The 26,432-nt window shown below is 49.8% G+C and overlaps 1 protein-coding gene across 1 annotated transcript; it reads left to right on the top strand.

Moving 5' to 3' along the window:
* The first annotated feature begins 12,236 nt into the window (after positions 1–12,236).
* On the top strand, positions 12,237–25,588 carry NIPAL4 (NIPA like domain containing 4). Its single transcript, XM_002912502.4, is given in 8 exon segments — positions 12,237–12,509; positions 12,512–12,541; positions 12,544–12,663; positions 15,872–16,111; positions 19,002–19,058; positions 20,169–20,259; positions 22,217–22,377; positions 23,211–25,588. Coding segments are annotated over 8 exon segments (1,395 nt in total). The 5' UTR covers positions 12,237–12,442; the 3' UTR covers positions 23,840–25,588.
* Positions 25,589–26,432: the final 844 nt, after the last annotated feature.

Below are 26,432 nucleotides of genomic sequence, written 5' to 3'. Positions count from 1 at the left end.
TCCTTAGAGAGAGTGCTTCATTGATAGCCTCATACTCCAAGAGGAATCTCAACAGGTTAACAACTTCTGGTCGAAAGGGGATGCAGCCCTGTATTTTCTCCTATTTACCACTGCTTTAACAAATTACTGCCAATTTCATGGCTTAACGCAAAACGAAGTTACTATCCTACAATTATGGACATCAGAAGACCAAGGTCTTCCAATTCAGTCCATAGGCTAACACTCAAGATGGCAGCAGAGCTGGTTCCTCCAGGAGTCTGCAGAGAGTAACCTGATCTTCGCCTCTGGCAGCTTCTAGAAGCTGCAGCTCACAGCCACGTCCTGCAGTCTCTGCTTCCATCCTCTCATGGCCGCCTCCCCTGACTCTAACCCTCCTGCGCTCTCCCAAAACGACTCCCCTAAGCCAGGATAATCTGCCCACCTTAAGATTCTTAAATTAATCACATCTACAAAGTCCCTGTTATGATGTGAGGTATCACATTCACAGGTTCCAGAGACTACGAGGATGTGGATGGGGGGAGGGGCTAACTAATATTACGCCTACCACAAGCCCTTTGGGAGGAAACATTTTAAATAAGCAAACCTTTACCCCAGCAATTTCACTTCCAGAATTTCTCCTACAGGCGTAACTGCCACATGTGTAAAGGTATATGTTCAAGAATGTCCGTTATAGCAGAGTTTGTAATCCCAAAGCCGGAAAACAACCTGTCCTTCTGATAATCAGTAGAAATGTGATTAAATAAGTTATGAAATATTCATACATTGGGATATTCTTAAAAACAGCATTCTAGGGGCACCTGGGTGGCACAGTCGTTGGGTGTCTGCCTTCGGCTCAGGGCGTGATCCCAGCTTTCTGGGATCGAGCCCCACATCAGGCTCCTCTGCTGGGAGCCTGCTTCTTCCTCTCCCACTCCCCCTGCTTGTGTTCCCTCTCTCGCTGGCTGTCTCTCTCTGTCGAATGAATAAATAAAATCTTTAAAAAAACCCCCAGCATTCTAAATATAATAAAGTATATTCATATGTACTGATATGAAAAAGTCTGCAAAATGCCTTGTAAGGTGAAAAAAGCAACTTGAAATACAATCTGTATAACGTGATCCCATTTTTAAAAAGAATGTACACTTTTGTGGGTGTCTAGACAGATACCAAAGATCTGTTAGTGGTGGTGACTGCCTCTTGACTATGGAATAGCCAGCGCACTTTTATCCTTCATTTGGTACCCTCCTGAACTACAATTTTTTAATTAAAATCTATTGTGAGTTTTATAATTTAAAAACCATACATTTGGAGGTAGGGGCACCTGACTGGCTCAATCCATCGAGCACACAACTCTTGATCCCGGGGGTTGTGAGTTCAAGCACCACGTTGAGGGTAGAGATAACTTTTAAAAAATAAAATCGTTTGCCAAAACCCCATACATTTCAACTGAAATTCAGCACTGTGAGAAAAAAAAAAAAGAGGTGGGAGCAGGGTCACGCTCTGAGGTCATCCTTAGGAAGGTCTGAGCAGGAAGCATGAGGGAGAGCAAGAATCTTCTCTTCCTGTAACTTCAGCTCCCATCCTCCTCCCGCCCCACCCCCTCCTGCTACTGGAGCCACGGGAAGAGGCCAGTTAGTATACAGTTGTGGAGACTTGGTGTCACATAGGCCTGGGGTTGCATTCCCGTGTGACCACTGACCAGCTCTGTGGTCTGGGTCTTAACCTCAGTAAACCTCTGGGTGAAATGGTGATAATACCGCCTACCGTTGATGGGAGAGTGTAAGTTACGTATGTTACATGCAGCACAATGACTTATAGTTGTGATTATTAATACTCAATGGTTTGTGGGATTAGCACTCAATGATTTGTAGTTGTGATTATTAGTAAGAGTGACTTGACCAGAGAAGGCAGCTTCAAGGCTTACCATGCTAAGTGTGAAGATCAGTGGATTTGTGCATGTGTAGACAGCCTTGGAGCTGTCATCCATACTCCATGGAGAACACTCCCGGCCTTCACTCTTTGTTATGAAACGTACATTCAAAAACTTAGGATTTTTTCCCCTTTGGCCAAAAGCCAAGGGTGATTAACCTGAGTTCCCCTGAAATTCAGTGAGGTGGGTGTGTCTTTCTGGGGCAGGTGTTTACCATTTTTGTCAGATTCTTAAAGGGATGAGGGGGGCCCCTAAAAAGGTAAAAACCACCAGCCAGGCCCTTCCCTAAAATGAGGACCACTCTCTCTTGGTTCTGCTGAAGTGTGACTAAAAGTCAGACCGCTCTGTACAGACCAGGCTTTCTGGCAATGCAGAACCCGGGATGGAGAGGCACAAACATATTTATCGGACTGGCCGCAAAACAAACATGTGCATTTTTCTTTGCAGAGCTAAATGCAGATAATTATTACCAGTCGATCTTTAGCTCAATTGAAAAAAAAAAAAAGGCGTGGCTTTTTATTGGCCCAGCGCCTTGGTCTGCAGCCAATCCGGAGACGCGTGGCTCTGCCCACGCCCCCTCCCCCACATCCCCATCCCTGTCCCCAGGGGGAGGGGCGGCGGCTGAGTCCCCTCTCCCACCTGACAAGCCGTGAAGAAACCTTAACCCACGCTCTGGATTCCTTTGGGGCTCCTCATCCAGTCCCGGCTCACAAACCAGAATTTCCAGTGTGACCGTGTTGGCGTTAAGTTAACGAGGCGCAGGGGAGGAGGCTTGGGCGCCCACTGCAGTGGNCGAGGCGCAGGGGAGGAGGCTTGGGCGCCCACTGCAGTGGATCTGCGGGGCGGGGCGGGCGGGGTGGGGGGCAGACCAAGACTCTGGCCATTGGTCTTTCTCTTGGAACCAGACAGATGGGAAAGGTACAGCTCAGAGAGTGGAGGCCAGCACTGAGAATGAAAGCCCTGAGGGACAGGAATCTGGAAACTGAAACCCCAACCCCTAAATATATTCATGACTTGCCTATATTGAGTGCGTGTTGGATGTACACCAGGCCTTGCGCTACGCACGAGCTTTACCCCAAAGCGTGGGGTTTGAACCAGACGGCTAAGGTGTGAATTGCAGCTTGGCCACTTTGTAGCTGTGTGGCCCAGGGCCGGTTGTGTACTCTGTGTGTGTGTTAGGACCCACTTCTGTAGTAATGAGCTTAACAGTAGTATCCACCCTAAACTCCTAAGCATAGCTTCTAAGCTGGCGCCTGCTTAGAACTCTGACTTTTTAAAAACTTGAGATGCAATCCACTTACCATAAGGTTCATCCTTTACAAGTATACAATTCAGCAGTTTCTCATATAGTCACAAAGTTGTGCAATAATCACCATTATCTAATTCTAGAACATTTTAATCACCCCCAAAAGGAACCCCATACCCATGAACACTCACTCCACATTTCCACTCCCCGCCTCTCCCCCCACCCCCACCCCAGCCCCTAGACACCATTAATCTACTTTTTGTTTCTATAGATTTACCTATTCTGGGCCTTTCATATGATACGTGACCTCCTATGTCTGCCCTCTTCCACTGAACATAGTGTTTTCAAAGTTCATGCATGTTGTAGCGAGTATCGGGGCCTCAGTTCTCCTTAGGGCCAAGTAATACTCCATTGAATGAATGTGCCAAACTTTGTCCATTTATCAGTTGATGAACATTTGTGGTGTTTCCACTTTTTAGACATTGTGAATAATGCTGATATGAACATTTATGTACAAGTTTTTGTGTTTTTACTTCTCTTGGGTCTATACTAGGAATGGATGATTTTATCTTATACTGCTCTCTTCACCCTTCATCAAAAGGGTTTTCCTTCTGCCCGTTAAACAAACCAAATTTGCTTGCACCTCAGGGCCTTTGCACTAGCTGTTCCCTCTGTCTGGAAGGCTCTCCCCCCAGATTTTTTTAATGGTTCACTCCCTGTTAGTCAGATCTCAGTTTAAATGTCACCACCTCAGTGAGGCTTTCCCTAACCATTTTATCAGTCATTCTCTGTCCCTTACTCTATTTTATTTTCTCTATGTTAATTATTATACTCTGATTTATTTTTATTTGTTTGCTTGTTTGTAGCATGTCTCCCCCTTCTAGAATGTAAGCTCCATGACAGCAGGATCTTGTCTACTATGACATTAGCCATCCCAGGCTGCTAGACCTGACATATAGCAAGCACCCATTAGACATTAGTTATTATTGCTTGGTGCCTCACAGCAAAGTTAGAAAGTAGGTACCATTAGTATCTCCATATTACAAACAAAGAAACTGAGACTGAGAGAAGTTAAGTGATTTGGCTAAAATCATGAAAGTAGAAAGCGTCAGAGCCTGACCCGAAAGGACCGTCTGACTCATAAGCCCGTGTCTCTTGCACGAAGCTTAGTGCTTACCCCAGCTTTCCTTCCTGGACCTGTCTTAGCTTTGCAAAGTGACAATTCCAGCAAGGATTCCTCTGAGCTTAGGCAGGAGACAAGGAGAGAAGGCAGACATGTGGACTATTGGGTCTAGCAACACGAAGAGGCCTGGCCCCAGGGGCAGATGGGTAGGAGAACCCCTCCACACACACCTTCTGGGAACTTGGCTGGAGAAGGGGCTCCCGAGAGCTGCCAGCAATCCCGGGCCTCCCTCCAGCAAGGCCCTGGTGAGTCCTGGCTGCCAGCAGCAGCCTCTCCAAAGTACAATGGTCTCCCCTCCTGTGCAGCAGACACGGGTAAACTTCATTTTATGCAAACTCTAGTAGGAACAGTGATCATTAACTACATGTTGCCACATGCTATTCTGACCACCTTTCTTGTATTAACTCACTGAATCCCCGGTTTACCTGATGAGGTATATGCCATATTGTCCCCATATAACGGATGAAGAAATTGAGGCCCAGGGAGGTAAGTAACCTGCTCAAGGACATTTGGCTAGAGAATGGTAGAGGCAGGATAGACACCTTGTCTGTCCAACTCCAGGTTCCTGCTTTTAACCACTACTCCACCCTGCATGTGCCTCAGTAGTGAGTTTGGGAATAGAGCTTCTACCCTTATAGCTGTACGACTTTGGATAATCCACATAAGCTCTCTGGCCTCTAGTTACCTCATCTGCATAATGGAAAAGAATCCGCTTCCCTCCCAAGAGTGTTCTTTAGAATAAAATGTTAATAGGTGTTATGTTAATAGGATATTAATAGGGGTGAGACATGGGAATTCCATGATCAGTGGGGTTTGGAACACTCTGGGTTAAACTACATCGAGCAGGATTCTTTACAGGCAGGACTTCTCAGTGCCTTTAACGTGCTAATATGCAATGAGCATCTCCAAGAGGAGGGTTGAGAACGTAGCATTTCCCAAACTTTATTGAACACGGGACCATGTGGAATGGTGTTCATGGATCAGAGTTTGGGAAACACTCATTAAAGAAACATTTTTTGCAGGAGAAAGGTAATTTTTCTTGAGATCAGGTAGAAATATCTTCCTTTTCCCTACTTTAACTTGCCGGGAAGAGAGACTTGTAGACGGACATTCACCAACTCCTTCAGGCTTGTAGGGGACCTTTTGGGCATTTAGCGGGAGACGAGGAACTGGAACCCATTTACTGAGCACCTACTCTGTGCTCAGTGATCATGTGATCTGTGATCATGTGATCATGATCATCACACAGCTCTGTGATCATGACGTAGGTTGTCTTTTGTGATTCTCAAAACAGCCTTTTGAGGCAGGTTTAATTCAAGAAGGCAGTTTAATGTCACAGGTGAAAATGTTGGCTTTGGAGTCAGAAAAACAAGAGTTTGCCTGCCGTGTGATAGCTATAGCTGTGTGCCTTGGGCAAGCCATCTAACTTCTCTCTGCCTCACTTTCCACATCTGTAAAATGGATCCTACAACACCCGCCTCATAAGGTTAACGTGGGGCTTTGCTGTGTTATAATAGACAAGACGCACTTACATAGAATCTACACGGAGCAGGTATTCAGTGAGCGGTAACTTTATTATTATCATTATCATCGTCATTATCCTTGTTTTATAGATAAGACAGCTGAGGCCCAGGAAAGGTAAGTAACTTGCCTAAGGCCACACAGCCATTGTGTGTGGTGGAGGTGAGACCCGTACACACCCCAAACTGGCTCTTCCTCCCCCGAAGCCCTGAAGGAGGCTGAGCTGTTCACAGGCTGGCCAATAAAACACGTCTCCCACCCCACACCGCCTGCAGCCCTCACTTGGAATACCACTCCAGAGTGCGTGGGAATCTCCCCCTGGACTCAGACTGTACCACCCACCCAGGGGAGTTCAGACCCACTTGGCAACACCGTGACTGTGTCTCAGGACCCTTACAGATGGGCCTGGAGAACTGAGGTCTCGCGCCCACAAGCATCCCTTCAAGAGCCTCCCCATGCAGTGACGTATGGCTGTTCTTCTGAACCCCAAACCGGCTGTGTGGGAGCATCCCATAAGATGCAAACACTGTGTGGGCAGGAGGCCACGCAGGCCCCCCACTATCAGCGTGGGGTCTTCCAAGTCCTAGCGTGGGTGGGGGATGTCCCAGCAGCTGCTGTAGGGGAGGGGGCGGCAGGGAGACCACATGGAGGCCAAGGTGACAAGGTTCCAGGCTCCTGGCCCGAATCAACGAAAGCAGTGCCTCTTGAAGGACATTTGCAGTTTGTCCTTCCATTTAACTTTCTCCTTGGGAAAAAAATGTTTGGTATCTACCTCATCTCATTAAAAAAAAAAAAAAGCCTTAAAAACCACTATCTAGTCCTTCATTTTCATTGCACATACTGAGGAGACTGAGACCCGGATGGGAAGGGCCTGCCTCTGGTCCCAGTATATTAGTGGCAGAATGGGGACTAGAACTCACACACCTGACCCTTTAATACCAACTTCTCAGATATCAAAGTCTAAGATGGGCTAATTTATTAAAACTCAAGGAAAAACAGAGCCTAAGTTTGTCTTTCCTTTTCAGGGTGACACTTCCCACTTTAAAAGCAGTCCTCCCTCTGGCCCCGCCCCGCACTGTGCCCCTGCCCTCCCTGTTCCCACATAACAAGTGCTGAGGGCCAGACAGGGGCAGGAGAAGAGCATCACTAGGGTCCCCCGGGTCCCCCGCCTTGAGTCACCAGCCTGAGCAGTGATGCAGACGAGCCAAAGGGAACGAGGAAGAGACTGAAGCAGAGCTTTGAGGACCTGCTCAAATCCCAGCTTAGCCACTTATTATCTGCGTGACCTTGAGCAAGTCACCAGCCCGCCCAGGCTCTCTCTGTCACCAGTTAGCTGTAAAACTGGGGTAACTCCATTGCCTCATGGGACGGCTGTGAGGATGGGAGTGAATACACGTAGAGAACCTGCAAATTGAAGATGGGCCACAAGAGTTCATTTCAGTAGTATGTGAACCATAGCTTGTTTTTGATAAGATCTCAAGTTCTTTTCCATGAATTAAGTGCATTAGGCGCTCTGCATATCCACACCAAGGCCAAGCAACGCCGCACTTCCACATACATTCCTCCCAGCGAGCTCTGCCCTCCGTAGGAATTTGAAACGTCTTCCACCTGTAGTCAGATCCTCTCATAGGGGATGCCCTAAATGCAGTGTGATCAGCCTGAGGAATGCGGTCAAGAAATGGTTCTAGAATCGGTCTGCTGGGTTTCATCTTGGCTGCACGGTTTAATTGCAGACAAGTTCCGTAGCCTTTCTGAGTCTCAGTTTGGCCATCTCTAAAATGGAAAATTTAAGCAGCACCTGACTCAGAGGCTTACTGTGAGGGGTACATGGGACAATGTGTGTGGAATCTTTAGGGCAATGGCTCATCCTCAAAAAGTGGCCAAAAATAGTTACTCTCATTATTTGCCCTAAGGTCAACCTTTTCTGCTCATAAAGAAAGCATTGTGGGAGATAAAAGTGCTGGATTGGGGTTGGAGTGATTATCAGTAAAGTTCTGATTCTGCCAAAAATTAGCATTGATGTTGAGCATGACCTTTCCCCTATCCAGGCGTCAGTTTCCCCATCTGCAGACTAAGAGGGTTGATGAGCTCAGCTCTAACTCTGAAGGTTGTATGGCTGCCCGTGTGACTTCTGGATGGCCCCAATCTTACAACTACCCATACAGAGCAGGGCCAGGAAGAAGTCTGGGAAGAAGCCTCTGACCTCCCTAAACCAGAGCCTTGGTTAAGAGAGCTGCTCTCAGGACAGACAAGCCCAGCTTCAAGTTTTGTCTTTCCAATTGTGTGTGACCTTGGTACAGTCACTTCACCTCTCTGAGCCTTAGTTCCTTCATCTGTAAAATGGGACCTTAAATGTATCCAGAATAAGGGATTGCAATGACCATTTGAGCCAATGCCTGCAAAGTGCTTAGCACGCGGAGGAAGAAGTCAGTAACAGTGTGTTGTTTTAATCACCATTATGGATGCCAGCTGCATGTAGACTCATCCCTGGACCTGGTGCTCTTCTTAGAGCCAGTCTGAGTGCACCTGTGACCATTCCAAGTATTACTTCTGGTGACAATAAAGCTTTTTATGAGAACAGCAGCTATCCTGGAGACCCACCTGAGGAAGAGGAGGTGGCCGGCCTCTGCATGCCAACAGTCACAATGCCCGTGGTTCCAGGTCAGTCTGAAGGAGGTGATAGCCATCTGTCCTTCCCCACCCTGCCCAGAAGACCAGCTCTGCAGGGTTGGAAAGGACCACAGGCTGCATCTTGTCCAGCCCTTCTACTTGGGGTAAGATGCCAGGAGAGGAAGTGACCTACCCAAGAGTCTTGTGGCATGTTACTAGACCTAGGACACTTAGTGTGTGTTGTATTGAAAAGTATATCTGTGTTTGATTCTTGGCTTCCCGACTTATAGGCTCAGTGACCTCCCTGGACTTCATTCCTCATCTGGAAAATGGGGATAATAATAAAGCCTGCTTCCTGGGATTGCTGCAAAGATTAAACAAGCATGCATATACATCTATACATATAACTTCTATGCATGTAACATATAACAAGTCCTTCAGAAATAGCCATGTCCAATAGAAATATAATGTGAGCTGCTATGTAATTTTAAATTGTTCTGTAGCCCCTTTACAAAAAGCAAAAAGACGTAGAGAAAATTAATTTGGATCCTGAATTTCATTTAACCCACTGTATCCAAGATATTATCATTTTAACACGTGCTCAATACTAAAAAGTAAATAGCTTACTTTTTTTTTCTTATAAAGTCTTTGAAGTCTGGATGGGTTGCTACCTGGGGAGATTTTGGCAATTGTCTGGGATGCTTTTTGTTGTCACAGCCAGGGGAGCCTGGGAATGGGCAGCAGGGTGTGCTACTGGTGTGAGACCAGGGACACTGCCTTAATCCTACAGTGTGTAGGACAGCCCCCCATAGCAGACAATTATATGGCCCCAAATACTAACATTGCCTGTTTTACACCCCTAGCATAGTTCACGTTAGCCACTGGCCACATCCTGAATAGTCATGGAACTGGTGGCTACAATATTGGACAGTGCAGTTCTAGAACATAAAACATTCAGGCATGCACTTAGAAGGGCTACATTTTTAGGAATTTTGGGTCTTGGTCAATTAGTTTTCCTGTTCATCAGGAATAACTGGCCACATGAGATGTGACTGGTTCACCAGAGCCCGGCTGGCTAAGGACAGAGCCCATCTGTCTCTGGCTGGTCAGGCCCTTCCAGAGTCACCGCCCTCCCCTGGTAGACGAGCCTGGGACAGACAGTGAACGCTGTTGTTCTTTTCTGGGGAGACAATGCTGCCGGCCCTGCTACCTGCCTGACAGTGCTATTGTGGCTCAGGGAGAAAAGGGCTTTGTCAGGACAGCAGGCCAGGAGACTGCGGTTCAATGGGGCTCATTATATCTGCACTCCCGGGATGCTGATGCCAGCCCTGGGGAAGCCCCGCCTCCTTCTAGAACAAATGGGGAGCCTGAGGCCCAGAGAGGGTGTGGAAGGCCCTTCAGTAGATCCCAGGTCCTCCCACCTCAGCCCACTGCCCTAAAACATGAAACTCACCTCATTCTGAAAAACCTTGCCTCAAAGCACAGGGTGAAGGCAACATTGCCCTTAACCCAGGGTGAGGTAACCCCTGCTTGGGACCCTAAAATGCAGCAGCTCCACACGTCACAAACCAATCCACAAACATATTTATTAAAGAACACAGGTGCGTATCTGTCTCGAGATCTGGGCTCAGCTCTAGCACCATGTGACCATAACCGAAACAGCCTCTCTTGTGAGTAAAAAAGCCCAGGCCAGAAAGGAAGACCACTGATCTCTTATTCTGTGTCTTTGGGGCAAATGCAATCAGAGTTTGAAGGCAGTGAGTGTTTGAGGGTAGCCCTTCTGCCAGCACATGTTAGATCTGAGCAGCAGAAATGTTTACCTAAGAGAAAAGACCAATTAAATTCTCGTGTCCGATCCTCTTTCTCAGGCACATGGATTCTTCCGTAATGAACCATCATTCCCCATCACCCAACTTCTGGCTTCTCTGTGTTCCAATTCATACTGGACTTGGAGGTGCTCACTTCCATGTGAACTCTGGTGCCACATCCCTCCAAAGTGAGGGGAGGGCCTGGGTGCCTTAAGGCCCCTTATACTTGGATGCATAATATTAGTAATACTTGTGATTTCCCCTTTTCTTTAAACTCTACCTCACCCACCTTGCCCCCAATCTCATGGTGACACATACACACACAGAAAGGAGCTCTCTTATTTGACAAATGAGGAAACTGTTTCTCCTGGAGAGTACATGACTTGTTTAAGGTCACCCAGAGAGTTAGGCGAAGCCACATGCTGGGAGAACCCATCCTTGTGTCCCAGCCAGAAGGCCACCTGGAGAGGGTGGAGAGTGATGGCGGCAAGGGCAGACTGGGGGGCAGAGCCTGTTTACTCCTGGTGCCCTCACTAGCTGTGACCTCGGGGGCAAGTTTCTCAAAGTATTTTAAATATGGGCTTTCTCTATTCCTATGCAAAATGTGAACATAAGGGAACCTGGTGATAGGCATATGGGAACTTTCTGTACTATTTCTGTGACTCTTCTATAAATCTTAAGTTATTTTATAACCAAGAGGTTTTTTTTAAGTACCGTTTTCTCTCATCTGTACCATGGAGATGGTCATGGTACCTACCAAATGAGATAATGTCTGTATAGGGTTTAAAGATTTTATTTATTTATTTATTTATTTATTTATTTGAGAGAGAGAGAGAGAGAGAACAAGCAGGGGGAGGGGCAGAGGGGAAGGAGAGGGAGAAAGAGAATCTCTCAAGTGGACTCCGTGCTGATCACGAAGCCTGAACCGGGGCTCGATCTCACAACCCTGAGTGCATGACCTGAGCCAAAACCAAGAGTGGGACACTCAACCAACTGAGCCACCCAGGGGCCCCCCCCCCCCCCCCGTATAGGGTTTAGTACAGGGTCTGTCCCATAGTTAAGACTCCATAAGGAACTATTTTTAAAAGCTACCTCCTCCGGGAGGTCAGTGACCACGATTGTGGGAACTGGCCACTGCTTACTTGGTGGTCCCATGGCTTCACTCCCCAGGAGCAGGAGTGTATTTCTGTCTAAAATGCCAGGCATATTAGTTTGGCCACTGGGAGCACGCACATGATCGTTCCTCTTCCACTTCCGAGCTGGGAAAGCTGGCAAGTTACTTGATCGCTCTGTGCCTCAGTTTCCTTTCTGTGAATAATAAAAGTATATACTGCATATGGTTGTCGTGAGGGTTAAGTGAACGGGGATTTTTCAGCACTAATGACAGTGCCTGGCCTATAGCAAGCACTGCACAAGTGTTTTTATGGTCCAAGATAGTGCTTCTGTAATTTATTTTTGCTATTACCCATTGTAGCAAATACACTTTCCATACCCACGGGTTTTTTTTCATGGTGACTTGAAAGACAACAGTTTCTAGATAGTAAATCCCATTTTGTTTCTTTCATTAATATAGAAGTTTCTCCAGGGACAGAGAATATGTCTAATTCATTTTGGTCTCCAATCGCTTGGAAGAAGAAATGTACTTTTCTCATTCATTATCAAGAGTCTATCATCCACTCATTCCACATAGACGTATTGACCATTTTGGGGCACCTCCTTACTATGTGCCTGTGGTGTACTAGTGCCCAGCACAGATCAGACCTATGCTGAATGAATGAAGGAGGCCGGGAGGCAGGGAAGTAGGAAGCCAGGAAGGCAGGCGGGAAGGAAAAAACCCAGGGTCTCTGACACCACTCCCGCCTGGGAGGGCTCCAACTGGCAACAGTGCCTTTTCCAACTCCCACGTTCCCGCTTCCACCTCGGCCAGATAATGTCCCCCTCTCCCACCTCTCGGGACTCATCAACTCTGTCCTGGGGACGCAACTGGGTGCAGTCCGGGCTTCTGGGAGCGGAGGTGCCGGGGGACCCGCCCCCTTGCCTCCTACCGGGGGCGCGACGAGGTGACTCCCTTTCGGGGAGCCCGGCAGCCTCCGCATCCCGGGAGGGCGTGCGCCCCTCTGCGGGCAGCTGGAGCGCTGGGCCCCCGACCCAAGGAGTTGCCCGAGATGCCGGGTGACTCCTCCCCGGGGACCGTCCCCCTCTGGGGCGCGTCATTCTCTCCACCCCTGGGGCCGACCCTGGCAGCTTCTCGCACGCCGGCCACGCCGCGACGAGTCTCGGCCACCTGCTCCGGAGCCGGGGAGCCCGGGGCGCCAGCCGCCCGCGCGTCGGTCCGTGCGCGCAGGGCCCATGGAGCTGCCGGCCAGCAACGCCAGCTGCCAGAACGGTGCGTGCGGGCCCCCCAGGGGCCCCGGGTGCGCCCTGCGCTTCGCGCCTTCCCTTCCCCGCCGCGCCTTTCCCTCCCGTCCTCTCCTGCGGTGGCCCAAACAGGGGAGGGCTGGGCCTGCGCGACTTGTGATCAGGCCCGTCTTGGGGGGAGGAGCAGGGATCTGGCTGACTTCCCCCTCCTCCAGAGCTGGGGAGCTGAGAGGGGGATCCGGAGGAACGCGGACGCGTGGGGAGGGAGGAGGCGGAGGCGGCGAAATTGATTGGAGCCGGTCAGCCAGAGGTGGGGCGGGGGGAGGTGGGGGTTCACGGGGGTTTCTTAGGTATAGTTGCTTCGGGCTCTCGTACCTGCCCAGGTCTGGTTATCTCCCTGAGGCCCACCGAAGACAAGGGAGGGGGCACAGACACACTCACCACCGCCAAACCCAAACACACCTTGTAGGAAAAGGAGGGAAAGAACAACCAGGAAGGGGTAAGGAAAGACCCTGAGCTTTACCGTTGAGTTCTTACCAGGCCCCCGGTGGTAGACGAGGCCCTTTACCTGCATTATCTCATTTAACTCTAAACTCTAGAGGGCGAGTAGGTATTATTACCTTGCTGCCTCCTTTCAGGAGAGAAACAAATGGAGGCTCTGAAAAGCCTGATAATTTGCTCAAGCTACTGCGGTGGGGGAGTGGAATATAAAACTAGGGCTCTTGGATTCTCAAACCTGTACTCACACTGCTATACTCCTTTCTGGAGATGTCTCCATTTTCCTATCTCCTCTTGCAATGGCAGCCTGTCGCATAGCCCTGTTTCTCTAACTCCTCTTACCCAGTGAAGTGTTCAAAGCCAGCTCTGTGGGTGCTGGCTGGCTTTGGTTTCCTGACCAACAGTGCAGTCCATTTTCAGCCTCACCTTCCCCTGGGGAAGAATATGTTCCCTGGTCCTAGCACGTTCTGGAAGAGAAGTGGGAATCACCAGGCCCAACACCCCTTTGTCTAATGAGCATCCTCCTCAGAATTAGATTTTCTTTGGTCATCAGCCCTCTCTCTTTTTCTTGTTGTCCTTATGGGAAAACTTAATTCACTGCTGCGCCCTGGGGTGCTTCAGGCCTCCCCCAGACAGGCAAGCTCACCCTTTGGCTCCACCTCCTGGAGATGTTCCTTCAGGAGGGCAGGTGAAGGGGGTGGGAATGGGATTGGCCTTCTTCTTGGGAGTCACCTTCCTTGGCGCATGTCCTGGCTCTGGCTCATTTCCTGTGTTCAGGGAACTCCCCAGACTTGACTGTCAGAGCTGAGGAACAGGAGTGAGAGGTCAGACCGAATCTGAGTAGGGATGGAGATGGCTTCTTGTCTCACCTTCTCTTGATTGTGACACAGGTGTCAGGGAAACGGATCTCCTCCCACTGCACAAGACACCTGGATGTCCCCTGGTGGGTTGCAGGCCCAGCTCTGCCGCTAGGTTATTTTGAGACTCAAGCCAGTCCTTCCCCTTCCCATGGCCTCAGTTTTCCTGGCTGCAAGAGGGTTAGGCAGGCTGTCTTCTCAGGAATCTCCCAGAGCCATTGTTCTATGCGTCTGTGGAAAGGTCAACATCGCCCTTACTTTATTCCACCGAGATGCCACTCTAAGATTCAGATACACCAATGCCGGAGCTGCATGGCCTTGGACTTTGAGGCCCATCTACTGCTGGCCTGTAGTGTTCCTGCTCTGAGGAGAAGGGCTTGGCCCAGGCTTACATCCTTGGCAGGAGCCTGGAGTTTTGTGCCCCACAGTTTGAAAGAGACCTTCTACCACCAAAAGTCACAAACTCAAATGCCTGCAGGGGCTGAGCACATAACCAAAATGACTGAAGGGAAGATATGGACTCTGGGGGATTGCAAAGAACATGTCCTAAGGGGCCAACCGCTCTCAGCTGCCGTCAGTGGTCAGCTCTGGGAAGGCGTGCTCGACAGAGGCAGTTCAAAAGCTGAATTTTCATGGGAAATCTGATAGTAAACCTTGGTAATGAATTCATAGTTTAAAACAACCCTCAAGAGGCCAAACGAAACCCAAGCCTGCCCTTGCTGCCTGCTTTGGGGGCGTCAGTGGCAGTTAAGAGCATGGCTTTGGCATCACATGGACTTGGGGGACAACTTGCCTTCACTACGTACCACCAGTGTCTTATTCAGCTTACTGAACTTATCCGGGCTCCAGTTTCTTCTGCTAAAACCTTGGACATGATCACTGTGCCATTTCTATGATAGGAATGCTTATGGAAAGCCCCAGGGTGGACGAGTGTGAGAGTCCTGGCACTGGGGGTTACCTGGCTGTGCTGTGCTTGGTGTTACTGAACTGGGGCAGCTTAGCTCTCCTGACGGAGGGTCTGCCCCTCAGGCCCAAGTTTGTCCTATTGTCCTTGGCGTTTGTGCCAGAACGACAAGCAAGTGTTGGTGGGTTCTGGGGCATGAGGGCTTATTCTGACTCCCAGGATCTCTAGGACTTGGAAGGCAAACTGAAGAGATGCGCCACGGGGCGTCAAGGACACCAATCCCTCTGAGGCATGAAGGAGGCCCCTGCCGCTGACCACGGGCACCGGAGGTCTTGGACTAAGGCCGGGAATGGTCGGTTCTAACCATCAGGCTGCTTATATTTTGTTATCTTCGGGCCGAGAAGGGACTGTGTGCTGTCTAGCCTCACTCCCTCAGGTTAACTGTCAGGAGTCTCCACTGTGGCTGGAGGTGGGGGTGTGGAAGTGACGAGGCCTCTTGGAGGCGAAGATCCCTGTGTGATCCCGAGATGTGGGAGGTCCAGAGGCTGGGAGGGGATGCGAAGAAGGGCGGGAGGTTGGATTCAGTGATTCCTGAGAGCTTGGAGGACCCCGCTTGGTGTGGGGGGCCTCAGTACACCTTAGTGGTTATGTGCTCGCGTTCTGGAGTCAGACAGTCTGTGTTCTTAGGCGGGGTGCTTGACTTCTCATGGTCTCTACTTCCCATCTGTGAAATGGGAGCTCAAGGCGGCGCTTACCTGACAGACGGTATAGAAATTGGATGAGTTCATGCAAATAAGACCCCTCACCAGGAGGAAGCACTCAGTGAATGTTGTCTGTTATTGTTCGGTTGAGGCCCACGGTGCGGATGGAGGCCCGCTGCAGCTGAACCATGGGGTCTGAAACAGTAGCCGGTCCAGTGTTTTGAAAGCATGCAGATGTCCCCAGCGTGACTCTCTTATCGTGGTCTTCCCGTCCAGGTTCCCTGATCAGCCTCTACTGCTCCTCCCACCAAGTGCTGTGCCAGATTGTCGGGGACCTCAGCCCCCAGGTGCCCAGCAACGTCACCTCTCACGGCTGGAAGGAGAGGTTCCGGCAGAACCACAGCTTCTATGTTGGCCTGGGCCTGGCCTTCCTGTCCAGCCTCCTCATCGGCAGCAGCGTCATCCTCAAGAAGAAAGGCCTTCAGCGACTGGTGGCCTCCGGGGCCACACGGGCCGGTAGGGTCCTGGCGGGGAGGGCGGGCGTGGGGTGCTAGGCAGCTGAGCCCCCAGCCAGCCCCGTGAACAGGGGGGTCCTGCGGCCATTGGAGAGCCTGGCCTACTGGGTCAGGAAAGGCTCATTGTCAACCCCACTGGGAATCCAATCCACCCACAGGAGACTTCCCTTTAAAATCCCACATTTCTAGAGAACTTCAAGATAAGTTAACTGGGGTACAGATAAGGAAATTCTCAGGGCCAAGAAGCCAAAACCGCAGATCTAGTCCAGTTTTATTTCTTTCCAGCTCTGGCATCCTGGGAATGCCATGACTTCCTTGCCAAATGGGACACAAATACCTCTGCCCATAGCAGTGTCACACACTACTGTGCCCTCCTGGCCTCTCAGATGGGGGCCCCTCCCAGGCCACAAAAGAGTTATTGAGTCTCTGTCCACAAGGGATTTGTTTGCTTGGAAATAAGAGGTATATCTATGAACCCATTCTGGAGAAAAGGAGTCATGTGTAAAAGAGTTCATTCATCTAATTTTCATTCGCTGCTTACCTGCTGTGCCAGGTCCCACGCTGGACATGGGGACCCAGCGCCCCATAAGGCACTGAGTAGAGTGGGAGACATGGGCAACATGTCCACAGTGTGTGACGTGCTCTTCATCATGGGGAAAATACAGGATGCTTTGGGAATATTTTGGAGGGGTGTGTAAAGCCCAGGCTTGGAAGTTTAGGGGAGGTTTTCTATAAGAGGTGATCTGGAAGCTGGGACCTGAACATGAGATGGCCAGGTGAAGGGGAAAAGAGGAGGACGTGGTGTTTCAGGCAGAAAGAACAGCGTGTGCGAAGGCTCAGAGGTGAGGAGCACGAGTGATGTTAGAAGCTGAAAGTAGCTCAGGATGGCTGGAGCATGGGGCCGGGGCGGAGCGGGAGGGCGGTAAGAGATGAGGGAAGGGCCAGATCGTGAAGGGTGTTATAAACTGGGCCATAGAGTTTCGGTGTAGTTGTAAGTGACAAAGTTTTTGGGCAGGGGAGAGACACAGTTCAGTTTACTATTTGAAAGGATTCCTGGTTGCTGGGTGGACAATGGATTAGGGGACAAGCTTGGTACCTAGGACACCAGTTAGGGGAGAGAGACAGCTCAGAACTCAGGCCAGGGGAATTGCAGGGCTAACAGAGCCCGTGGTGGAGTCCAGAGACAGCTTTCGAAGGTAGAACTTACTGGGTTTAGTGTTGAGCAGCTCCAAGGAGAGGGTGAAACAGAGTCGAGACTGACTCAGCTTTCTGACTTGAGCAACTGGGGAGAAGAGGGTGCTGTTTTCTGAGATGAAGAATGCAGGACGAGCAGGTTTACGGGATCATGATGGTTCAAGTTCAGACATGCTCAATGTAGTGTTCTGTGGGACACTGTGCTTTGGAAGCAGAGTCCTGGGGTTCCAATTCCAGCTCTTCCATCCCTGGTGATGTGATCCTGGGCAAGGAAAGTGGTTTCTTTTTTTTTTTTTTGCCTCAGTCTTCTCATCTGTAAAAATGGGGTTGAGAACAGTTCCATCCACTGGGATTCTTTTGAAGATAGGTAGTGTGTTTACAAAGAGGCTTGGCCCAGAGTCAGCAGGAGTACTGGCGTTACTGTTATCTAAGTGGGAGGGCCCGGCAGGCTGTTTGGATGCCCAGGTCTAGAGCCAGGTGCCCTCTGAAATGGAGAGCTGTGAGGTGTGGGGAGGAAGATGGGAGCAATGGTCTTTGCAGCTCTACCCTGTACTTCTGGACAAGTGTTCAAAAGTCCACCATGTGAACTAAAAAAACACAATTCCGGGCATCATAGTGTCTCCATTTTAGTGGGAGAATGCCAGAAAATAAATACATTAACTCAAATTATAAATAAGTATCACGAAGGAGAAGAGCTGGGTGTGATGAAAGAGAATCCCAAGGGGGAAATAACAGAGATAAGGGGGTCAGGGAGGGCATCTTAGGAGAAGCAACATTCAAGCAAAGTCCTGAAGAATGAGTGTAGATATAAGCCAATATCACTAACAAGACTGTTCCTGACATGGAAAAGCAAAGGTCTTAAGACCAAAAAGAGCTCATTGTTTCGGAGGGACTAAGCAAAAGCCTGAGTGGCTAGATAGTGTAAGAAGAGTGGCAGGAGATGCCTTTGGACATGTGAACATGGTCAAAACTATGAACTGGCTTGTTTAGGAATTTGGTCTTTTATAGAGTATTTGGAAGCCGTTGGGCTGTTACAAGCTGAGGAGTGACAGTATGATTCACATTCTTTAAAGACCATCGGCTTCTATGAGGGAAAGCATTATAAGGGATGATGGGAGTGGCACTGGATGGACCTTGGGAGGCTGTTGGCTCACCCTGGGCCAGAGGGGGTAGTGCCCTGGAGTCGGGTGGCAGTGGCGGAGTGGGCCAGGCGGGAGATGCTCTTTGGAGAGGGGAATAGCAGGATGGATGGAACATAGAAGGTGAAGGAGTGGGAGAGTCGAGGGTGATTTCCTGGTTTCTGGCTTAAGCAACTAGGTACATGGAGGTACCACTGACTGAGTTTCCTTTGGTAGGTGGGTGGGTGCGGAGCATTTAAAATCAAGAGTTCTATTTAGGACAGTTTGGGACGCCTATGAGAGATCCAAGAGACGTCAAGTAAGCAATTGGACATTCATGTAGGCTGAGAAGAAAGGCTCAGTATACATACATATATGAGGTCAGGACACCAGCATAGATGGTGTATAAACTTTGGGAATGGATAAAGGCACCCAGGAGGGGACCCAGAGGCACGCCCAGAGGACTAACCACAGGGCACATAGGTTGAACCCTTCAAGACTGGGGAGCGAAGGTAGAGATGGGAAAGGTGACTGAGAAAGCATGGCAAGCTCTCACTTTGTGTCCATTCCTTTCTACAGTGGACGGCGGCTATGGCTACCTGAAGGATGCCATGTGGTGGGCTGGATTTCTCACCAGTAAGTGGGCTCTTTCCTAACAACACTGACCCATTGATGGCAGAGCTGGAGATGAAAGGAAGGGTGGATGAGGGCGTTTCTATCTTCACTGTGCAAAGTGTGAATCTCAAGGGGGAAACCCTTGGCCATATTCGCAGGTGGAACATCTTCCCTGCATTTCAGATCACATTTTCCACCCAAAGTCAGTCCTTCCTTCAGGCAACACGTATCCCCAGAGAGGCTTGTAGAGAGCTGCTGCTAATGATAGAGGTGTCGTTTCTCAACTTCCCTTGAAACAGAGAGAGTCATCACTGCCAGTTGGAGTCTCTTGGGGCTCCTCCGCCAGTTTTCCCATTCCACAGGCGGTGTGTTGGCTCACTCAGAGCGTGGCTGGTCTGCCACTTAGAGTTTGCCCAGATTTGCACATTCACACATTTCCCCCGCTCACCACCCACCTTTGCTGTCTTTCAAACCCTAATTCTTTAAATGGAAAATCAGCCAGCTTTCCATTTGTGAGTCAGGTTTTGATCCCAGTCTTAACCAGGGCTATCCCATTCATCCTCTCTTTTCAAAGTGCAGACCCAGGTCATTCTCTCCCGGCAGAGACAGAAAATGCACTTGTAGGAGTCTCCAGACTAGAAACTCAAATGTGGAGAATTAGGTGCTGTGGGGACGTCAGACTTTCTAACCACTTGCCCACAGTTCCTCTGGGACGGATGGCTCCACGACCCACTGGGACCTGGAGAATCAATAACTTTACTAACTGTTCCTTTTTTGGTAATTAGCACTTTCTAGAATGCACCTTATAGATACAGACCAAACATCTGCAGCCCCTGTGGTACGCTTAACTGGGGCCTGCACTAGAAGTCAAGGGGCCTCAAGAACAGCAAGGCGTCCTTCCACAAACATGTCATGTGACCTTGGACTCTGGGCCTCGCTTGCCCATCTTTAAAATGGAAGGATTTGATCAGGGGAGTCTGGGCCTGACCTTCTGATCAGATGCGCTAGGGGGAAAGCATACGATTCTGCGAATGGTTGATCACTGAATGAAGCTGTCTCCACCCGGGTTAATTTGGGCTGGACATGGAGTCTCGAAGCCACACTAGCCTGTTTTCTCCCTTCATTTCCTAGTGGCTGCTGGAGAAGTTGCCAACTTCGGGGCCTACGCGTTTGCTCCTGCGACAGTCATCACGCCTCTGGGAGCGCTGAGTGTCCTCATAAGGTTATTGTCCCCTCTCTTGCTGTCTCTGCCTCCTTCCTATTTTCAGTTTGTCGAGGTCTGGAACTGCTAAGTGGGGTCGCCTGCCACTTGCAATCAGGGACCTGGGTCGGTCCCAGCTCCCAGGAAGAGGCACTGGGCTGGTCAGAGCCCCTAAGCCTCGGATTGTTTGCGGCCTCTTGTTCCAGCATCCCCTCAAATGACTGGCCAATAGAGGGGCAGGCCAAGCCCAGACCTGTTGGCAGGGCTTCCAGTGCCACCAAGTTGAATGTCTCACGTCCGCATTTTGGTGTGTCGAGAGGAGCAGCATTCAAGTTAAAAAGCATAAGCTCGAGAGCAGCTTTCCCTGAGCTCTCACCTTGACCTCTGCCACTTAGTAGCTGCATTACCATGGGTCAGTCACGTAACTACCTTAAACCTCAGTTTCCCCATCTGCTCAATGGGGAAGCTAATTATCCCTACCCGAAGGCATTGCTTCAAGGACTAACTATGTAGGCTTCCCGTTGCCACATTCCTCTTGAACTAAAAGCGTAGTTCCTCCGTGGGGGTCTTGGAGCCCCATTTGAAGCTGGCTGTGATTATTGGCTTAACCTGGGAGCCTTGGTAAATCCCAGCGAACCACACCCAGTACCCACAGTTTCCTCTGTTTTGTTTTACCCTCTTGATGACAATTTTGTAACATCGACATAATCAAAAACAAACAGAGGGATGACTCACTTTACACAGCTGGCTGACATAGCTGTGACAGCACTATCGCATATCTGATTAATGTACAAATTCCCCCTCCCAGGAAGTTGGGAGAGGTAGGGAATCCTCCACTGTGTGACCTCTGCCTATGGAAATGCCCCCATACTCTCTTGAATGCAAATGTTTTTGGTAGTTTTAGAGGAGAGACGAAAGACATTCAAAGGAGCTTGGACATCAATCCCCTCTCTCTTGATACCTTAAACCAGAATTTTGGGAGGCATTCAATCCTAGATCAGCTAACTGCTTTTTACCCTAAGTTCATGTTACCTTCATAAAGAAACAGAAACCTGCCCTGCAATCACACCTGTCTTGCCCAGTTTCCCGCCCTCTTCCCTTACCTCTGCCACCGCATCTGAGGATGTGAAGGGAATGAAAATCATGTCACCAAGGAATAACAAGAAACTGACTGTGTTTTTTCCAGGAAAGAGAAAACTCAGGGAAGTCACAGGATTCTCTTTAATAAAGTGTAGAGGGAAGCATAGGTTTTATAATTTGACAGAAATTTAGGTAAAATCCCAGCCCTGCTACTTACCAGTTGTATGACCTGGCCAAGTTATTTTAACTTCTAGGAGACTCCGTTTTCTCATCTATAAAATGGGGATAGTATATTTTACTTCTCAAAGTGTTGTGAGATGTTAATGAGATATAATAAGTAAAAATTCCTAGCATAATACCTAGTACATGATATATGCCCAAGACGTAGTGCCTGTAATTGTCATTGTGGTTGTTTATATTGGCATATACAAACGGAAGAAGGAATAGATCTGTTCTGTACGACTCAAGGAATAGCAATAGGACAATGAGTAGACATCACCGTGTTTTTGGTAATTAGAATGAACCTATGATAGATTCATTTGCCTTGTGAAGGGGTGAGTTGCTTGCCATCAGAGGTATACAAGCCAAGCCTGAAAGCAGCCTGTTCATAATGTTAAGGGAAGATGTGCTTATTGGGTAGAAGTTAGACAAGAATGCCTTGAAGGGCTTCTGTTTGGGGATCCTTTCAGTCTCTAAAGCAAAATAAACCCACATGTATGTCGATTCCTCAGCACACACTGTAACCCTCCCAAAAATACGTTCCTATTTCAAACGTTTTGGGGGGAGAGTAGTGAGTCCTGTCTCTTCTTCTCCATGAATGCTTGCTCAGCCCCCACTTTCCTTCAGGACTCTGGGACAGACCTGGCTGCTAATCCCTCTCTCCCATGTCCATGTGCAGTGCCATCCTGTCCTCGTACTTCCTGGGAGAGAGTCTGAACCTGCTGGGGAAGCTGGGCTGTGTGATCTGTGTGGCCGGCAGCACGGTGATGGTGATACACGCCCCGGAGGAAGAGAAGGTCGCCACCGTCGTTGAGATGGCTGCCAAGATGAAAGACACAGGTAGGCTTCCAGCCCCCTTGAGCAGGAAGGCCCTGGGGGATGAACCCCGGGGGAAGGTCTGACTGGGTGCTGACCATGCCAGGTGCTGCCACCTGGAGGAGAAGGAGGTGAAAGCAGGAAAGTCGGGGGGCTGGTCCTGGGGTTAGCTCACAGGCTTCCTGGCCCGATGTGTATTGATGTCATTTATTACATGTTTGTTATGTGCCAGGCATGGTTCGAAGTACGTTCTGGGCATTGTCCAGGTGTGTTCAGCTGCCATGACAGGATACGCAGCCTGGGGGGCTTATAAACAACAGAAACGTATTTCGTACAGTTCTGGAGGCTGGGAAGTCCAAGAGGAAGGCCCTGGTAGATTTGGATCATAAGTGGCCATCTCTCTGTGTCCTCGCATGGTGGAAGGGGTGAGGGAGCTCTTGAGGCCTCTCTTACAGGGACACTAATCCCGTTCATGAGGGTGCACCCTCAGGACTTAATCCCCTTCCAAAGGCCTCATGTCCAAATAACCTCACATTGGGGATTAGTGGGGGTATGTGTGGGGGGGAAGGCACAGTCTTGTAGCATGCATTATCTCATTTAACCCCACAAAAAAGGTCAACGAGGGGGTTCCTATTATTAGCCGTGTTTTACAAATAGGGGAAGAGAGGTCTTGCGGTTTAATTAATAACCTGCCCAAATTATTAAGAAGTTGTGACATGGGCCTGGAACCCGCGTCTATCTGCCTTTAGAGCCCAAGTTCTTAGCGCTATATCCCGTGACCACGGGTAGAGGGCTCCGGAAACGACCTGGTCTTCTGCAGCTCAGGTTGTCTCTCCCCACCCCCACCCCTCCCGAAGGGTACATCGTGTTTGCTGTGCTTCTGCTGGTGGGCTGCCTCATCCTCATCTTCGTCGTCGCCCCACGCTACGGACAGAGGAGTATCCTCGTATACATCCTCATCTGCTCTGTGATCGGGGCCTTCTCCGTGTCCGCCGTCAAGGGTCTGGGCATCACCATTAAGAACTTCTTCCAGGGGCTGCCCGTGGTGCGGCACCCCCTCCCCTACGTCCTGTCGCTCATTCTGGCACTTTCTCTCAGCACGCAGGTCAACTTCCTCAACAGGGCCCTGGACATTTTTAATACCTCGCTGGTGTTCCCCATCTACTATGTGCTCTTCACCACGGTGGTGGTTACCTCCTCTGTCATCCTCTTCAAGGAATGGTACAGCATGTCGGCCGTGGACATTGTAGGCACCCTCGCTGGCTTTGTCACCATCATTCTGGGTGTGTTCATGCTTCACGCCTTCAAAGACCTGGACATCAGCCAGACCAGCTTGCCCCACATACACAAAACCCCAACCCCTTCTCCCACCCCTGAGCCCACTGCCATTAGGCTAGAAGATAAGAATGTTCTTGTGGACAATATAGAACTCTCCAGCACCCCATCACCAGAAGAGAAGCCCAAAGTATTTATCATCCACTCTTAAAGCTTGGAATACATGAGTGAGAAGTGAGCTCCATGGTACAGCCTGACCTCTCCATTTCAGAGGCACCTGGTTATTTTCACCACCACAGTTACCCATGGGCTCTCTTTTCTTGAGATGTTCATTTATACCTCATCATTGTTTCCAGAAGAAAAATCCCCACCCAGCGAGTGGTGGTGGCAGAACTTCGTGGAAACAGCCTCAGTGACCAAATACATCGGTGCCAGCACGTCCCCCAGACCTCCCTTCCCACTTGCTTCCTTGGTGCTGTCACTGTGTTGTTGGGAAGAAGAGAGCATCTGACCCGTTGAATGTAGCACAGGCCAAGACCTTCCCGGAGATAGTAGTTGTCGGGAAGTCCTCAGCACTAGCTCTCCCGAGACTGAATCCCATTCCTCGGCCCAAGGATGAAGTGCAGCGGGTTCCCAGAGGCCCAGACAGCAGTTCATCTTGCCTCCCCATCCAGCGCTGACAGCTCATGTGAGACGTCCTGCTGCTTTCGCTGCTTCGTCTTTGGAGACAAAAGCATGACCTCAGCTGACCTTCTCACTGTGAAAACCACCTGATGTCTCAGGGAACATTTCCAACAGCCGCATTCCCCGAGCACTCCAGCCTAGAGGTCAGCACCATCATTTCCGTCCACTCTACCCCTAGCCCCGCCCCTCTGTCTCTCTCTCTCTCTCTTTCTCTAGCCTAAGGAGTTGTCACTGAGACATTTGGGCAATTACCTTAGAACTCAAAACAAAATGGCAAGAACAACGACAACGAAAGACCCTCCACAGCCAAGCTCTGCTGGTGCTGCCCAGTGTTTCATTTTGCCTCGCTCTGGAAAGAGAACAGCATTTGCACTGCTCTTAAAAGTAGCCTGGCTGTCAAGACAGAATTTGGCAGAATGCACTTTCCTTTTCCCCAAGGAGTCAACCAAAATATGATTTGGGGAGATGGGGAGAAGGAAGAGCAATGTCAGGATCTGGCAGAAAGCAGCCCCAGGCCCTCTAGAAACCTGGGGCTAACTTTTGTGTTTACTCTGGTGTCCAGCCAAGAGCCAGGTAGAAGGGGTGCTGGGTAATTTCTGGGCAGGTAGCCTTAGAGGCCTGAGCAGTGGTATCAGCTTTGAACTTCAGTGACCAGTGGGATGTAGGTTTGGTGTGGGGTGCCTTCTGGCTGTTGATCGGATGGCCACCAAACCCCCAGTGCCACCGACGAGCTCCCCGCCCTGGGAAGCAGCAGGTCATGACTGTTCCAACACCACCTGCTTTGGGGACTGCCTTTAGTCCCCTCACATTTGACCAGAAGCATTCAAAAAACCAGAGCAGCTGGAGAGAGAGATAATATCCTTCCAGTCTTCTTTCTAGCTCCAAGAGTATGGGAGTTGGTGGAAAGACCACTGGAAGGAAGTGAGAGAGCCAGTATATCTAGAAAGAGGGAAGGCTTGATCCTCAGCCCCCAGGTGGGCGCAAAGCCTCCCCTGTATGACCCCGTACCTGTGTCCTGTGTTGACGTCCCATGCCCTAAGCACAGCCAAACCCAGGCCCGACTCTTGCTGGCCTTGAAACTCCGAAGGCTTAACTGACCAACAGACTGGCCCCCTGCACCTCCAGCCTTGAATCCCCAGTTTTTAATGAACGTGGATGTCTGTCTGTAACTAAAATCAATGCCACATGTTGGATCTTGAGAATGGCAGTCATCTAAGGGCCCTGAGAGTGTGGTCTGCAGGGTCAAGAATAAGGACCTCTGAGTGTGTTTACTTGATACTTGCGTCTTGGCCTTCTTTGGACACGGAACAATTAAACTGGTTTGTCTGGTGCCGGGGGGCTGGTCCCCAATCTCTGGAGGGTTGTGGCTGCCAAGTGAGTCCCTGCGGTAGCTTTCGCGGCCACACCCTCACTGCAGTGGGAAAGGCCATTGGGGGAGAGTCGATTGACGATATTCATCCCTTGTTAATGCCTGAGCCCGTACTGGGAATTCGTTAAGTCCTCACAAATCCCTAAGGTAAGTACATTGTTGAATCCCCATTTTATAGATGAGGAAAGGATCTCAGGGAGGTTAAGTAATCGCCCAGGGTCACACAGCCAGGATGAATCAAAGTTGCTATCTGGCTCCAAGCCTAGAGGCATAACCACCAGACAGTGTCTCTCCAAAGGGCTAAACGAAAGCTGGTATCTCTTTGTTCTTTTCTTTCCTAGTGATCTGTGCTGTCTCCCTTGTCTGGACAGAAGCCCCATGGGAGTTGGTCTTTATTTGCTGCTTATTCTCACTGCCCAACACATAGTTGGCACTCATAAAAACATTTATTGAATGAAGGAACAAAACTGTTCCAATCGTCCTTCTTTGCCCAGACTCTCTTGGGGGCCAGCTCTCGATCTAGAGCAGGTGTTCATGAACCCCTGGCATGTCCCGCAGAGCAACTCTAAAACTACCGTTGTCGCCAGTTTCTGAGCACCTGGCTTGTGCGGGGGGCAGGTGGGTGCTGTCACGTGGACCGTTTCCCTGATGATCACGACACTTTTGAGGGTGGTGTTATTCCCACTGTGTAGCAAAAAGAAGCTCAGGGTTCTGGAATTCATCCGCTCTCATGCATCTAGTAAGCAGCAGA

This window comes from Ailuropoda melanoleuca, chromosome 3, assembly GCF_002007445.2.
Source record: "Ailuropoda melanoleuca isolate Jingjing chromosome 3, ASM200744v2, whole genome shotgun sequence".
Taxonomy (NCBI): Eukaryota; Metazoa; Chordata; class Mammalia; order Carnivora; family Ursidae; genus Ailuropoda; species Ailuropoda melanoleuca.
This window is presented reverse-complemented; position numbering and strand designations above follow the sequence as displayed.